The sequence below is a fragment of the Panthera leo genome, chromosome B3 (assembly GCF_018350215.1).
Source record: "Panthera leo isolate Ple1 chromosome B3, P.leo_Ple1_pat1.1, whole genome shotgun sequence".
Taxonomy (NCBI): domain Eukaryota; kingdom Metazoa; phylum Chordata; class Mammalia; order Carnivora; family Felidae; genus Panthera; species Panthera leo.
In genome coordinates this window covers 147,100,692-147,116,899 of record NC_056684.1, presented here as the reverse complement: position 1 = coordinate 147,116,899, position 16,208 = coordinate 147,100,692, and the positions used below count along the sequence as shown (strand labels likewise).

General features: G+C 49.6%; 1 protein-coding gene across 1 annotated transcript; it reads right to left on the bottom strand.

Moving 5' to 3' along the window:
- Nucleotides 1-435: 435 nt before the first annotated feature.
- Nucleotides 436-15,259, bottom strand: LOC122222703. Its single transcript, XM_042943239.1, has 3 exons — nucleotides 14,856-15,259; nucleotides 14,291-14,782; nucleotides 436-2,058 (listed from the first exon to the last, which is right to left on the bottom strand). Exons 1-3 carry the CDS (start codon nucleotides 15,257-15,259, stop codon nucleotides 1,761-1,763), a joined length of 1,194 nt encoding a protein of 397 aa, XP_042799173.1. The 3' UTR covers nucleotides 436-1,760.
- Nucleotides 15,260-16,208: the final 949 nt, after the last annotated feature.

The following is a 16,208-nucleotide window of genomic DNA, read 5'->3' as shown; positions in this document are numbered from 1 at the left end:
ACAAACGACAAAACTCTAAGTCACCAGAGACCAAATAGGGAACACGTCAACATTGAGAGAAACCAGAAAAAAAACAAGACTTTTAGTTACATTGTAAGTCAAGAAATCAGTGGGGTGCCTGGATGGTTGAGTCAGTTAAGTGTCTCACTTCAGCTCAGGTCTCGGTGTCACAATTTGAGGGTTTGAGCCCCGTTGTCAGGCCCTATGCTGACAGCTCAGAACCTGGAGCCTGCTTCAGATTCTGTGTCTCCCTCTCTCTCTGCTTTTCCCTGCTCACGTTCTGTTTCTCTATCAAGAATAAACATTTAAAAAAAATATTAGTCATAAGCAATCAATCATCAAGAAAAGGAAAACTATAGCTAAGAACACAAGACCCATAAAAAGAAATGGTATAAATAGACTTTGTGAAAATTATCTGCCCACATGAATACCAATAGTAAGATAAGTTACAGAGTAAGAGACAACATTCACAAATTGCATAACCACCAAGGGACCTGCATCTTGAATATGCTAAGAACCCTCAACAGTCAATAGGAAGAAAGGAAACAAACCTCCATCAAACAAGCACAGCCTTGTGTAGTAGACATCCTATCCTTGAGGTTATAGACACATTAGTTACTGACTGGAGAAGACTCTTCACACCATCGACTGTCAGGGAAATTCAAATCAAGAATGCAACAGATGCCCTATACACACATCCCAATGGCTCAGGTATGAACAACTCTGACAACAACATCCAGGTGAGCATCCAGCATACGTGGGGCCTCAAACAATGCAGGAAGGATTGACAAACAAACACCAGCTCTGGAAAACCGTTGGCTGTTGCTTATGAAATTATACATGGATGACATAAAAAGGAACCTGGAAATACCACTCCCGAGTATTTGTCCCTGAAGAATGAAATCCCATGCTCAGAAAATAAATGGTGTGTAAATATTTATAGCATCTTTCTTAGTGTTAGAAGCTCAGAATAAGGCAAAAGTCTTTCTAAATATAAAGGAATAAACCAACTACGAAACTTCCATCAATGGGATGCTTTGCCAGAGAAATGTGACACTACTGATGCACACCTGAAACCAGGTGAAACTCAAAGACATGATGTGGAGGGAAGGGCGGTAGTCCCATAATTACAGAGGTGGTGTGACCTGGGACATTCACACAGCCAGACCATGGTGACAGTGGTTTGGTTGGGTATTCCTTATCTCTTTCTTTCCCAAACCACATGATGAGATACTCTGCTTCATTTGACAGCACTCCTATGTTCAACCACCCTCTGATGTATGGAGTCTCCACAGACTGAACCCTACAACCTCGGACTCCTCTGAATGGAGAGTTGTTGAGATCATACTCTGATGTGTGTTCTGACAGGAGCTGTTCCCTCCACTGTCCCTGGCTCTGGCTCTCTCCTGCAGGTGAGGGGGAGTAGGTTAGGAATCCTCCACTGAAACCATCTGTCTCCTGCACCTGACTCTCCCACAACATGAGGCCCAGACCTTCTTCCTCACACTTAGCTGGAAATGAAGTCAGTTCTATAGGAACAGATTTGCTCCTTGGATTAGAGGATTACTCCATCTCCCCCTTACCCTGGGCAATACTCTGGGCAAAGGTCTGCAGCTGCAGGGCGTGTCGGGGACAAACAGGATTCCAAACAGTTTGGAAACTGAGGGCTCTGTTTAGGGGTGGCTGGCAGCTTCACTGCCTTGTGGCTTGCTTGTCCTGGTGGCATGAGACTCCTGCCATACAAGTCAGGTCTGGGGTGATCAGGTTCCCAGCATCCCTAGTGGACTGTGCCCAGGGCAGAGCTTCCTTCCTGGGAGTGGGGCTGCCAACAATGAGTGAGTCGCACATCTCAGTGGCACCTGCTGGGGCTTGGCCTCAACAGCAAACAGCTTAGGGTCACTGACATCCTGTCCCTCTGGGAAAGAGTCCTCTGAACAGGAGCTGGTCACCGGGAACCGTGTGTATTGGCTACAACAGTCTGGAGGGGAGGTTGCAGCCAGGCTCAGGGGCACATGCCTATAGTCACAGTTACTTGCACTGGAGTTTCTTCTTGCTGATCTGGGGTGGGAAAGGAAAAGAACATACCTTAGTTCAAATAGTCTAGGTATTCTTTCTGGTAGTATATTTTCTGCAATAAATGCTTCTTCATGGGCTGTATGCCAACATGGCCATTTACAGGCACTATAAATACATTATTTGAGTTTTTCTTCAAATTCCAGTTAGTTAACATGCAATGTACTATTACTTTCAGGTGTAAAATATAGTGATTCAACATTGCAATACAGCACCCAGTGTTCGTTATGAGCGCTCCCCTTAATCCCCATCAACTACCTCCCCATCCCTCCACACACCCTCCCCAGGGTAACCATCAGTTTTTCCCCTATAGTTAAGTATCTGTTTCGTGGGGCTTACGTGGTTCCATGGGTTAGGCCCACGACTCTTGATCTGGGCTCTTGTCTTGATCTCATCATTCCTGAGACCGAGCCCCACTTTGGTTTCTGCACTGACAGCACGACGTTTCCTTGGGATTCTCTTCCCATCTGCCTCTGCCCCACCTCCCATTCTCTCTCTAAATAAATAAGTGAACATTGAAAAAATCGCCTATTTCTTGGTTTGCCTCTTCTCTCTTATTTGTCCCTTTGCCCATTTGTTGTTTCTTAAATTCTACATATGGATGAAATCATGTATTTGTCTTTCTCTGACTTATTTCAGTAAATATAATACTCTCTAGGCCCATCCCTGTCCTTAACAATAGCTAATGTCATTCCTTTTGCGGCTGAGAAATATTCCAGTGTGCGTGGACGGGGTTATGTAGATATACCACGTATTCTATACCCATTCATCAATCAATGCATACTTCGGCTGGGTTGTTTCCATAGCTGGGCTGTTTGTGACATAGCTGCTATAAACAGAGAGGTACAATTCCCTTAAATTAGTATTTTTGTATCCTTTGGGTAAATACCTAGTAGTGCATTTGTTCTATCATAATGTAGTTGTATTTTTAGCTTTCTAAGGAACCTCCATGCTGTTTTCCATAGTGGCTGTGCCAGTGTGCATTCCCACCAGCACCTCCAAAAGGATCCTCTTTCTCTGCATCCTCACCAACACCTGTTGTTTCTTGTGCTGTTGAGTTCAGCCTTTCTGACCAGTGTGAGTTGATATTTCATTGTAGTTTGGATTTATATTTCCCTGATGAGGAGTGATGTTGACCATCTTTTCATGTGTTTATTGACAATCTGTAGGTCACATTTGGAAAAATGCTTATTCATGTCTTCTGGCCATTTTTTAATAGGATTATTCAGTTCTGGAGTTGAATTTTATACCATATATAGAAACCTGAAAGACTCAACCAAAAAAAAAACCCCGCTAGAACTGGTACAATAAACCTGTAAATTTGTAGCATACAAAATCAACATATAGAAATTTGTTACATTTCTATACACCAATAATGAAGCAGGAGAAAGAGAAACCAAGGAATCAATCCCATTTAAAATTACACCAAAAACCATAATATACTAGAAATAAACCTAAGTAAAGAAGTAAAAGATCTGTACTCTGAAAAGTCTGGGACATTTATGGAAGAAATTGAAGAAAACACAAAGAAATGGAAAAATATTCCATGCACATGGATTAAAAGAAAAATCATTGTTAAATGACAATACTATCCAAAGCAACCTAGACATTCAATGCAAATAATTCAATTTCCTGTCAAATAATACCAGCATTTTTCACAGAGCTAGAACAAATAACTCTAAAATTATCATGGAACCACAAAAGACCCCAAATAACCAAAGATCTTGAAAAAGAAAAAAACCTGGAGGCATCACAATTCTGGATATCAAGCTATATTACAATGCTGTAGTCATCAAGACAGGATGATACTGGCAAAAAAAAAAAAAAAAAAACAAACAAACATAGATTAATGGAAAAGATTAGAAAACCCTGAAATGGACACATCACTATATGATCAACTAATCTTTGACAGAGCAGGAAAGACTATCAAATGGAAAAAGTCCCTTCAACAACTGGTGTTGGGAAAACTGGACAGCATCGTGAACTTGTAAGGAACCTGGACCACTTTCTTACAGTACACACCAAAAATAAATACAAATTGAATGAAAGACCTAAATGGGAGACAGGAAACCATCAAAATCCTAGAGGACAACACAGGCACCAACCTCTTTGACCTTGGCCAGAACAAGTTCTTACTAGACATGTCCCCAGAGGCAAGGGAAACAATAGCAAAAATAAACTATTGGGATCTCATCAAGATAAAAAGCTTCTGCACAGCAAAGAACAAATCAACAAAACTAAAAGGCAACTGACAAAATGGGGGGAGATATTTGTATGACATCTCAGACAATGGGTTAGTATCCAAAATCTATAAAGAACTTACCAAACTCAACACTCAAAAAACAAATAATCCAGTGAAGAAATGGGCAGAAGACATGAATACATATTTTTCCAAAGAAGACATCCAGATGGCAAAAAGACACGAATAAAGATGCTCAACAACACTCTTCATCAGTGAAATATAAAGCAAAACCACAATGAGATACCAACTCACACCTGTCACAATGACTAAAATTAACAATTCAGAAAACACAAAATGTCAGCAAGGATGCAGAGAAAGCGAAACCCTTTCGCACTGTTGATGGTAATGCAAACTGGCGCAGCCACTCTGGAAAACAGTGTGGAGATTCCTCAAAAAATGAAAAACGGAACTATCCTGTGATCAAGCAATTGCATTTATCCAAGGATACCAAAGGTATCCAAAGGATACCAAAAGGCTGATTCGAAAGGGCACGTGCATCCCAATCTTTATGGCAGCCTTATCAACAAAAAACAAATTGTGGAACAGCCCAAATATTCATCAACACATGAATGCATAAAGAAGAGGTGGTAAATATATACAATGCAATATTACTTAGCCATCAAAAAGAATGACATCTTGCCAATTACAATAATGTGGATGGAACTACAGTGTATTATGCTAAGTGGAACAAGTCAGTCAGAAAAAGTCAAATATCCTATGATTTCACACATTAGTGGAATATAAGAAACACAACATACAGAAAGGAAAAATAAAATAAATCAAAACAGAGAGGGAGGAAACCAGAAGACACTCTTAAATACAGAGAACAAACTGAGGGGAAGTGGGGGAGGTGGGCTAAATGGCATGTGGCCATTAAGGAGGGCACTGGGTGAAATGAGAACTGGGTGTTATATGTATGCGATGGTTCTCTACATTCTACCCCTAAAATGAGTACTACGCTGTATGTTAACAGATTGAATTTACATTAATATAATACAAGAAAATTATATATAGAGAGAGACTACCTCAAAATAGCAAGCTTCTGCACAGTGAAGGAAACAATCAACAAAACAAAAAAGCAACCTATGGAATGGAAGAAGATATCTGTAAATGACATATCCTCAGGGTTAGTTTCCAAAACGTATAAGTTTTTTTAAATTGTTTTCAAATTATCAGTAGAGAGTGTGTCCATGCAGTTCAGCACACTGTTGTGTGAGAAGCAAAACTCGTGTCTTCCACTTTTATATTGTGGTAAGATCTCACTGAACATGAGACCCAGACTCTTCACAAAATTTTAACCATACATTACAGTATTGTTAATTACAGGGGTAATGATGTGGAGACCCCTCTAGAACTTAATCATCTTGCATAACACAAAATCATAGCCCTTGAGATCTACTCCTCATTGACCCTCCCTGCCAGGCCCTGGAAACTGCCATTTCACTCTCCATTTCATTGTTATCAAAACCCAAATTCAGCTGCCTGTTGCTGGAAAGGTCAATGTTCAAAGTTTTAGTTTGGGTGGCAAAGGAATTTGAGCTATATTCAGAAGGCCAGCCACTGGGGAGAAGGCAAACTCTTGTCCAAACGCCACCTCTGAGGTTTCTCCCTGACCCAGGGCGTTTTAAAGCAGTAGAGGGTACTTATTCAAGCAAGGCAGTGCCATGGTCAAAACCATCTTTTGATCATGGGCAGACTCCATGGTGCAAGCTGCAAAGTAACCTCAACTCCCCTCCATCTCCAGCTGAAGAGGGAACCAAACTACATGGGAGGAGACTGCCAGAGGCCAGGAAAGAACCCCCATAAGGGATTAGAGGAGAAAACCCCTGGGGCTCACACATGGTCAGCAGTACTTTCTGTTCTCCCCAGCTGGCATAAGAAAATACTAAAATACAACCTTGTAGTTCACCAATCATCACTCAGAATACTGACAAATGTTTTCCTCAGTGAACTCAGAGGAACCTTCAAAGCAAAAACCAAAAGGATCAAATGGCTTGCAAACTAATAGCCAAGGAGAATAAGACACACAAAACTACAAAGAGATTTTTTGCATCACCCATAAAGGTAAAATTGACAATGTTTACCTCCACATCACAAGGAAGCAAAAGCAGTGGTCTCTGTAATGAGGAAAAGTAGTCATCCAAAGAAAGTGACCCAGCAGTACCACAGGACATGGAATTGGTAGAGAAGTTCAGGGTGTTATAACTGCATAGCCCATATGCAAGTAGCTTCAGTAAAGATTGAAGGTGTTGACTACAGCCATGCCTCTGGGTCCAAATCCCTACCCATGTCCATGTGACCACTCTTGACCATGGCCCACCTGACCCTCCCACATCCACCCCAGCTTAACTGATGTGCAGGGTCACACAATGCCACACCCTGGGACTGTTGCCTAACCCCACAGGTGGCCCCCACGTGCAGGGTGCTGGCCACCTGGCACAGCCCTCTGTTCTCTCTGATGGTCTAGACCTGGCTTTGCTGAGGATCCTCCATTTATCCATTCTCACTGGCAGATGTCTCTGAGCAGGGGCATGAGGCTGGCAGAGGGCCAGGTCACCCTGAGGGCACCCCTCTTGCTCTTTGCACTGCACTCTGGGCAGTGCTGGCTCCTGTGCAGGGTTCTCAAGGGCATCCCTCATGGTGCTACATCTCCTCTGAGATGGTAATTCCCAAGAAGGAGCCGCACCACAGCAAGGGCATTCAGATGCCTGGCTGTCTGTCCTATAGCCTGCGTTTTGGGGGCAAGAGACATGTTATGCACATGCGGCACAAGAAACTCTTTTGGTCCAGACTCTGCTGATGATGACTCAGGATGCTCAGGGAGCATCCTGACTACACTTTCATGCCTCCAGACTGTTACTACCTCGGCTACCTGGAGGAGATTCCTCTTTCCATGGTCACAATCGACACAGGCTATGGCAGCCTTGAAGATATCATGAAGTTGGATTAACTTGCCTATGAAATGAGACCCCTCGGTGATTTCCAATGGTTTGAACACTTTGTTTCTCAGATAGTCGCAGACATCTGTGCAATGGGACCTACTTATAACCTAGGATATAAGGAGGACAGGGGACCCCCTGTTCCTCAAGGAAATGCCAGTGCAGCCCCAAGGATCTCTAGTAAGTTCTGTTCATCCCATCACAGAATTTTCAAAGGACTTGCTCTCAGTTTCAAAACAATGTATAGTGTGTTAACCACGTGGAAAAAAGTGCCCAATTCCTAGTAAGGCTAGTTAGCTTAATTGAGTCAATATTTCATGCTATTGATGTAAGTTATTGGTTTCATGGTCATTTATAGTGAGAGACATCAAGCTCACACGGGCAATTATGTGTTGCATCAGAGTCCTTTTTTCTCTTCAATAGTATGAGTCAAAGTATTTTCGATTTCTTAAAACACATTCACCCTTAATGTGATTTGAGATGGGCCCCATGAGGTTCATGGCAGTCCAGTTGTATATTCTATATGCCATCCACCAATGGCTTATATGCCATCATTCTGGGTTATTTAGGCAGACATTATTTACTCTTGTCTGTCATAGCAACACATCAGATGGCAAGAAATTGTGGCTTGTGCATTGACACTGATGAATGTGCTTGCCAAAAAAGGTCCAGCTGCCTTAGGACCCAACTAACTGGTATAATGGAAGCTTTCAGTAACTGTTCCTTCATTCATATGCAGCACATAATGAATTGTGGAACAGGCAAGTGCATGTTCAACACTGAAATGGTGCATTTAAATAAAAGCCTGACCCACTATCATTATGGAAACTACATAGTGGATCCAGGAAAGCAGTGTGACTGCGGCTCATTCAACCAGTGCTACAGCAATCTAGGCTGTATGCGTGATTGTATCTTAATGCCTGGGGGCAAATGTAATACAGGCAGATGCTATACAGACTGCACCAACTCCGCTGCTAGGACACTCTGCAGACCAATCCAAAATATACGTGATCTTCCAGAGTTCTGCCATGGGGTGACCTTGGCGTACCCTGTGACTTCCATATGCAAGATGGAACCGGGTGCACTGAAGAGGGCTGCTGCTATCATGGAAACTGCACTGACCGCACTATTCACTGCCAAGAAAGCTTTGGCAGAAATTCTGGGAAAGGTGAAGATGTCTGCTATACCATAAATCACAAAGGCAGCCGACATGGACACCGCAGAACACCCCGGGGAAGTCAACGCTGAACCTGTTCCCATACAGGTGTGCCGTGTGGAAGGCTGCAGTGTAGGAATGTCACACATCTCCCTCAGCTGCAAGAACATGTTGGATTCCATCTGTCTGAGATCCAGGGTTCTGATGTTTGGGGCTGGATTCACAGCGTAGCACAGGAACAACCCAGATTCCTCATGTGAGAACTGGTACTTCCTGTGCTTCTGGATAGTTCTGTCGGGATACCTACTGCACTGGCAGTGGGGCTCAGCTGAATTATGACTGTATCCCAGAGAAATGCAGTCACAGAGGGATGTGCAACCATAACAGGAACTGCCACTGCCACACAGGCTGGGATCCTCCATGGTGCACGGACAAGGCACTGGTGGGAGCACAGACTGTGGACCCCTCCCAGAAGAATTCAGCCAGTCAGGCAAAGTCATGAATCCATGGTATATCTCAGAGTGGGTTTTGGTCACATTTATGCCATAATAGCTGCATTCCTCTTTGTTGTTTCTGGAAATGTCAGAACTATAAACACAGAGAAAGTTAAGGAAGAGATTTTTGGAGAAGACAATCCATAATTTAGCCTCCAGACCCCTGAACAACTATAGACAATGCATCTGGTGCATCTGTAAAAATACAGTATTGAGGCGGCACAGCTGACATCCACGTTTCCAAGGGTCTGCGGGAGACACAGGGGTCCTCAGGCACATCACAGCTCTGACACCAGGTCTCTCATGGGTCACCGACCAGCACTCTGAAATAAAACTTGAAAACTGCATGCTTGTGGCTTTTATGTAGTTTTTAAGCCTGTAAGAGCCCAAACTGAGCCTTAGTTTCTGGGAAGAGGACCTGAGTCAGAGCTGTGTCTTGAGCGGAAGTGTCTGGGTTCCAGAATTAAGAGAAGTTGACACAAGCTCCTTTATTGGCAACTTCATGAGTTTTCTCCAAAACTACGCTGTTGTGGACTGAAAAGTTTCTCATTCTCCAGGTAATCTGTCTTCCCCCAGTCCCATGTGGGCTCAGGATAATGGAGGGCTACCACCCACCCATACTGCCTGTCCACACGGGCGTGTCTGCGGGCTGTGAGGGAAGGGGACTGGCATTAGGTTCCACTAGTGCAAGCTGTGCCTCTCTGGAGAGCAAATTTCCAAATGTGGGAGACTGAGACCATGAGGCTGAAAGGAGCACCCCATACATCAATCAGAAAGGTAGGCACAAGTGTCTATGGATGACTCTGGCATCCAGAGGGAGACCGGGAAAGGTGAATCCCTGCTCTCTTTCTCTTGCCTACTTTTCAGTGAGTTTAACCGTAGATAAGAATCTGCCTAGGGTTCCCACTTTGGTTTCCCAAGCACCTTCTAGAATAACACAGAGGTGAGCCTGTGAAAGTTAGCGAATTCAGCCCCATCCGCTCCCAAGAAATCCTGTACTTGCTACCCTGTTTTCTATGTCCTGATCCTTGCGAATGTGGGATGGAGGCCTGCCCTTCCCTGGGTCCTTGTGCCCTCTTGTTCTGGGCTCTGTAAGTCATAAATCCTGTGCTTCCATTTCCTTTGTTGGGGGTGTACTGAAACCCCACCTTCAGTCACAAGGGGCCCACACATCTCATGTACCCCAAACGAGAGCTCAGATGCCTAGGGAGCTGCCTGTCACCCACTGTGACTTGCTGTTGCCACTTCCTTCAGCAGGTCACAGTCTACATGTTCTTAATTCAGTCCAGAAGCTGAGTCCCACAATACATTTATCCCCAAGGATGGGATTGGGAGCCTAGCTGATGCCCCCCTACAATGCCTTAGACCTAAGAATGGCTCACTCATTCCTCACCCTCACGTCTCAGCTGCTGTGGGAAGGAGCTGGTGCTTGCTGGTGGTCTGTAGCTTTGATTTGGGCTTATGCCAGGTGTTGCCAGAAACCCTCACCCTAAATTATCAGTGCCATAAAAGGTCAGACTCCCTGCAGAGACCAACAAGCAGGCACCAGTCTGGGGGTACAGGGGTGTGTATTTCCTATTCACCTCCAAAGGAGGTGGACACCGAGAACAGTGTTCCTAGATTAGTGTCGAAGAAGACGCCAGCTGCTTGGTCCACTGTGTTGCGGCCAGCACCGTGGTGTTGTGCTTGATTAGCCAGCCCTAGCTAGTGATGGAGGCAAATCTACAAGGAGCATCATGGCACCCAGGGTGGAGGTCTTGGCCAAGGCAAGCTCCCCCTAGTGGCTGCAATCCTCGCTGCTGTCGCCAATGGCTCCCCACCTGTCAGGTATTGGGTGGGACACCTCAGTGTGGGAGGCCACAGAACACGACTCTGGAAAGAAATAACTTCTATCCCAGATTTTCCCTGTCACGATCCACTACACCTACATGTCCAAGGACCAGCGTGAGAGACAGAAATGGTGACAGGCACTATACCATCATGGAAATGCAAGGCTTCCTAGAATCATTTGTCCAAAGGGAGGGAGACAAGGACACTGATTGGCTTTTGTGGGTCTTCGTCATTGGCTCCGAGCTGTTGCTTACAACGCTTGACATGCTGCAGCTGGCTGGATTGGTCCAAGACCGCCAAAGTCATCATTCACTGAAAAACTCAAAGTATCCACAGCCTGTTTACAGAGACACCCTAGAGGAGCCTCCAGACTTTTCACTCTATCAAAAGACCATGACAAGCACACCAAGGCACAGGGCAGGAGACACAGACAAAAAAAAGGGGGAAGGCTCTGAGGAAGACGCTCCCCAAGCCCCCAGAGCCCACAGAGGTAGGAAGAAAGAAGCTCTGATTCCTGGGACTTGGATTTTTATGGCATGGCAGCACAGGCCCACTGGGAGAGGTCAAGCCCAGGTGACGCCATCCACCTCTAAGATAGAATGGGGACAATTCAAAGAGTGTGGGGTTTTTGTTCTTTGTTTTTGCCTTGTGTCATGTGCCCAGATCCTTGACCATTTCCAACCTGGAGGAGAGGCCCTTGACAACACCATCTAAGGAGCTCTTCATGAAGGACCACTCTGACCTTAAGTCTGTGCCATTACATGCACAGTGGGGGAACAGGACGACATAGGTTCCTGTCCACGTGACAAGAACCTGATCTCTCAGGACCCACTGTGGAGACTTCCGGTGGAGGAGGGCATGCATCCATGCTGATAAGAACCGGTTTCATCAGGACCCCCTGTGGAGGATTCCAGAGGACGAGGGCCCAGGTCCACACCGAAAAGAACCCGGTTTCGTCAGGACCCGCTGTGGAGGATTCGGGAGGACCCGGGCCGGCGTCCACACAGACAAGGACCCGGTCTCCTCAGGACCCACTGTAGAGGATTCAGAGGGACGTGGTCCCTGCGTCCACACTGACAAGAACCCAGTCTCTACAGGACCCGCTGTGGAGGATTCGGGAGGACGAGGGCCCGCGTCCAAACCGACAAGAACCTGGTCTCCTCAGGTCCCGCTGTGGAGACTTCGGGGAGACGAGGGCCCGTGTCCACACCGACAAGAACCCGGCTTTGTCAGGAACCGCTGTGGAGGATTCGGGAGGACCTGGGCCGATGTCCACACAGACAAGAACCCGGTCTCCTCAGGACCCACTGTGGAGGATTCAGGGGGACGTGGCCCTGCGTCCACACTGGGGGACGTGGCCCTGCGTCCACACTGACAAGAACCCGGTCTCCTCAGGACCCGCTGTGGATACTTCGGGGAGACGAGGGCCCGTGCCCACCCCGACAAGAACCCGGTGTCGTCAGGACCCACTGTGGAGGATTCAGGGGGACGTGGCCCTGCCTCCACACTGACAAGAACCCGGTATCCTCAGGACCCGCTGTGGAGGATTCAGAGGGACGTGGCCCTGCGTCCACACTGACAAGAACCCGGTCTCGTCAGGAACCACTGTGGAGGATTCAGGAGGACGTGGCCTTGCGTCCACACTGACAAGAACCCGGTCTCCTCAGGACCCACTGTGGCGGATTCAGGGGTACATGACCCGGCGTACACGGACAAGAACCCGGTCTCCTCAGGACCCACTGTGGAGGATTCGAGAGGACGAGGGCCAACATCCAAACCTACAAGAACCCGGTCCCCTCAGGACCGGCGGCAGAGGATTCGGGAGTATGAGGGCCCGTGTCCACACTGACAAGAACCAGTTTCATCAGGACCTGCTGTGGAGACTCTGTGTGGACCAGGGCCCACGTCCACACTGACAAGAACCCGGTCTCCTCAGGACCCGCTGTGGAGACTTCGGGCGGACAATGTCCCGGGTCCACACCAACAAGAACCCGGCTTTCGTCAGGACCCGCTGTGGAGGATTCGGGAGGACGTGGACCTGCGTCCACACGGACAAGAACCCGGTCTCCTCAGGACCCGCTGTGGAGGATTCGGATGGACGAGGGCCCGTGTCCACACTGACAAGAACCCGGTCTCCTCAGGACCCGCTGCGGCGGATTCAGGGGGACGTGGCCCCGTGTCCACACTGACAAGAACCCGGTCTCCTCAGGACCCGCTGTGGAGACTTCGGGTGGACGAGTGCCCACGTCCACACGGACAAGAACCCGGTCTCCTCAGGACCCACTGTGGAGGATTCAGGGGGACGTGGCCCTGTGTCCACCCTGGGGGACGTGGCCCCGCGTCCACACTGACAAGAACCCGGTCTCCTCAGGACCCACTGTGGAGGATTCAGGAGGACGTGGCCCTGCGTCCACACTGGGGGACGTGACCCTGCGTCCACACTGACAAGAACCCGGTCTCCTCAGGACCCGCAGTGGCGGATTCAGGAAGTACGTGGCCCCGCGTCCACACTGACAAGAACCCGGTCTCCTCAGGACCCACTGTGGAGGATTCAGGGGGACGTGGCCCCGCGTCCACACTGACAAGAACCCGGTCTCCACAGGACCTTCTGTGGAGACTTCGGGGGGATGAAGGCCCGTGTCCACACCGACAAGAACCCGGTTTCGTCAGGACCCGCAGTGGAGGATTCAGGGGGACGTGGCCCCGCGTCCACACAGACAAGAACCCGGTGTCCTCAGGACCCGCTGTGGAGACTTCGGGTGGGATGAGTGCCCACGTCCACACGGACAAGAACCCGGTCTCCTCAGGACCCACTGTGGAGGATTCAGGGGGACGTGGCCCTGCGTCCACACTGGGGACGTGGCCCTGCGTCCACACTGACAAGAACCCGGTCTCCACAGGACCTTCTGTGGAGACTTCGGGGAGACGAGGGCCTGCGTCCACACCAACAAGACCCGGTTTCGTCAGAACCCTCTGTGGAGGATTCGGGGGACGTGGCCCTGCGTCCACACTGACAAGAACCCGGTCTCCTCAGGACCCACTGTGGAGGATTCAGGGGGACGTGGCCCCGCGTCCACACTGACAAGAACCCGGTCTCCTCAGGACCCACTGTGGAGGATTCAGGGGGACGTGGCCCCGCGTCCACACTGACAAGAACCCGGTCTCCTAGGGCCCACTGTGGAGGATTCAGGGGGACGTGGCCCCGCGTCCACACTGACAAGAACCCGGTCTCCTAGGACCCACTGTGGAGGATTCAGGGGGACGTGGCCCCGCGTCCACACTGACAAGAACCCGGTCTCCTAGGGCCCACTGTGGAGGATTCAGAGGGACGTGGCCCTGCGTCCACACTGGGGGACGTGGCCCCGCGTCCACACTGACAACAACCCGGTCCCCTCAGGTCCCGCCAAGGGAGGAGCAGGCGAGGAGAAAGCCAGGCCCCGGGAAGAGGAGCTTCCGGAACCTGGAGGCTGAGGGGGGCGCTGTTCGCCAGACCCTGGGGGGAAAGGACCCTGCGCGGCTTCGTGCGCGGTGACACTGTGTCCCCCGCGGGGCTTACCTCACCGGCGCCGGGCGGCGGGGCCGCGCGGCCGTGTTCCTGCTCCGCGCCCACTCGGTTCCCGCCGCTGCCTCATGCGGTTCGCGGTCCAGGAGCGGGCTCCCCTGGCGGAGCTCGCACTCCCGCCGCTCTGGCCTCGCGGGTCCCTTCGGCCTCCGCGCGGGGCGGGGTGTCCCTCCCGAGTCTGCCACGGCGCCGTGGGGACTTCTGTGCGACACCCCGGAGCTGCAGATGGCTCCGGGCAGGACAGACGTGCTCACAGGGGCGGTTCCTCCGCGGCCAGGAGCACAGAGCAGCTCTCCGCCCCCGTGCGTCTTCCTCCCTTTCTGTCCCCAGTGCCCTGTCCTGGGACAGCAGGCCTGCCACCTCCTTGCTGAGATTTCCTCTGGGGCACGTCGTTCCTTCCGCCGCGGTTGCAAATGGCACCGTCTCTTCCTTTCTCTTTCCGACGGGTCGTCAGGAGCGTGCAGACGTGCACGTGGTGTGTGTGTGCTGCTCTCCTATCCTGCGAGTGTCCTCGTTGCTCCTTCCGTTGCCCTTGGAAATAACCCGCCAGTTATGTTACCAGCCAAAGTGGGTTTCTTCAGGAGTAGCGGAGAATTGCCATCCGGGCCCAGCAAGCTGTGGCAAAACCGCGGCCGAGCGGGGAGCACACGGAGAGGAACGCTGTTTCGCGGAGAAGAGGAAGTTGGGAGCGTGGTTTTGAAGCGAAGTCCGCAGGAGGAAAGCAGGGCTGCAGGGCGGGCAGGCGCCTCCCGGGCCCAGCTGCAGGCGCGGTGGGTTTCCTGCAGGGGCCGCAGGGCAAGGCTTCCCCTGGTGGGGCCTGAGCCGGGGGTTCTCTCCGCGGAGGGTTCTAATCTTGGGTCTGTAGCCTTGGGTTGTTCCCCAGCCTGACCCTGGGTGGTGGGCTCCGCCTTCCAGCCTCCCCTCCCCGCCTCCCGAGTCCACTTCCGGGAGATGTCCCTTCATTGCTTTTCGCAGTTCTAACAGCTTCTTAGTGGCGTCTTGTGGACAACCGGAATTCCAAATCCCACTGCTTCCGCTGCACCCAAGACACGTGGCCACCAATAGAACCCTCCCACGTGCCTCTGGCTCACGTGCTGCCTCCTGCAGGGCCCGTGGCCTCTCCGCCTGGGTGAGCTGGGTCTGGGCGTGGGCCTACGTCACAGCGTTTGACCCCTCTCTTGCTTCTGTCATGTGGGGCTGACACTGTTGTTTGCAGGAGTACCTTACTCTGTGATTTCAGACGTGCAGTGAACGTGTCACAGCAGCGCAAATACGCTTTACCTGGAGGCTCATTTCTTTACCGCGTTTGCCGCTTCACACGAGATACTTTGGTGCGTTTTACCCCAAACAGGCACACCCTCCCGAGAAACCACCACAGAACCCCAAATGAGGAAATCCCTGCGTTTCCACATTAGACCCCAGACCACAGGCCCACTTCAAGTGTCCCCACCTGCCCCACTGTGAAATGTCTTTTCCCAATCTGATCTGGCTTCTTTTGGGGAAGTGCTCCTGAGACTTTCCCCTATCTGTGTAACCTGGGGGGATTTAAAGAGCAAGGTGGTTCCTGGGGCGCCTGGGGTCTCAGTCTGCTAAACGCCGAGTTCACATCAGGTCGTGATCTCGAAGTTGATGGGTTCGAGCACCTGCTTCTGGCTGTGTGCTAACAGCTCAGAGCCTACAGATTGCTTGAGATTCTGTGTCTCCCTCTTGCTAACCCCTCCCCCTATCATGACCTGTCTCTGTCTCTCTTTTTCAACAATAAATAATAAATGTTAAAAAAAAAAAAGAGCAAGATGGTTCCTGAGTGGCCTTTTCTGGATGGCTTCTGTCACTGAGGATGTTTTCTGCATTCACCCATGTTGTGACGTGTATCAGTCCTTCCTTTTTAAATTCTGATTAAATGTATGTAACA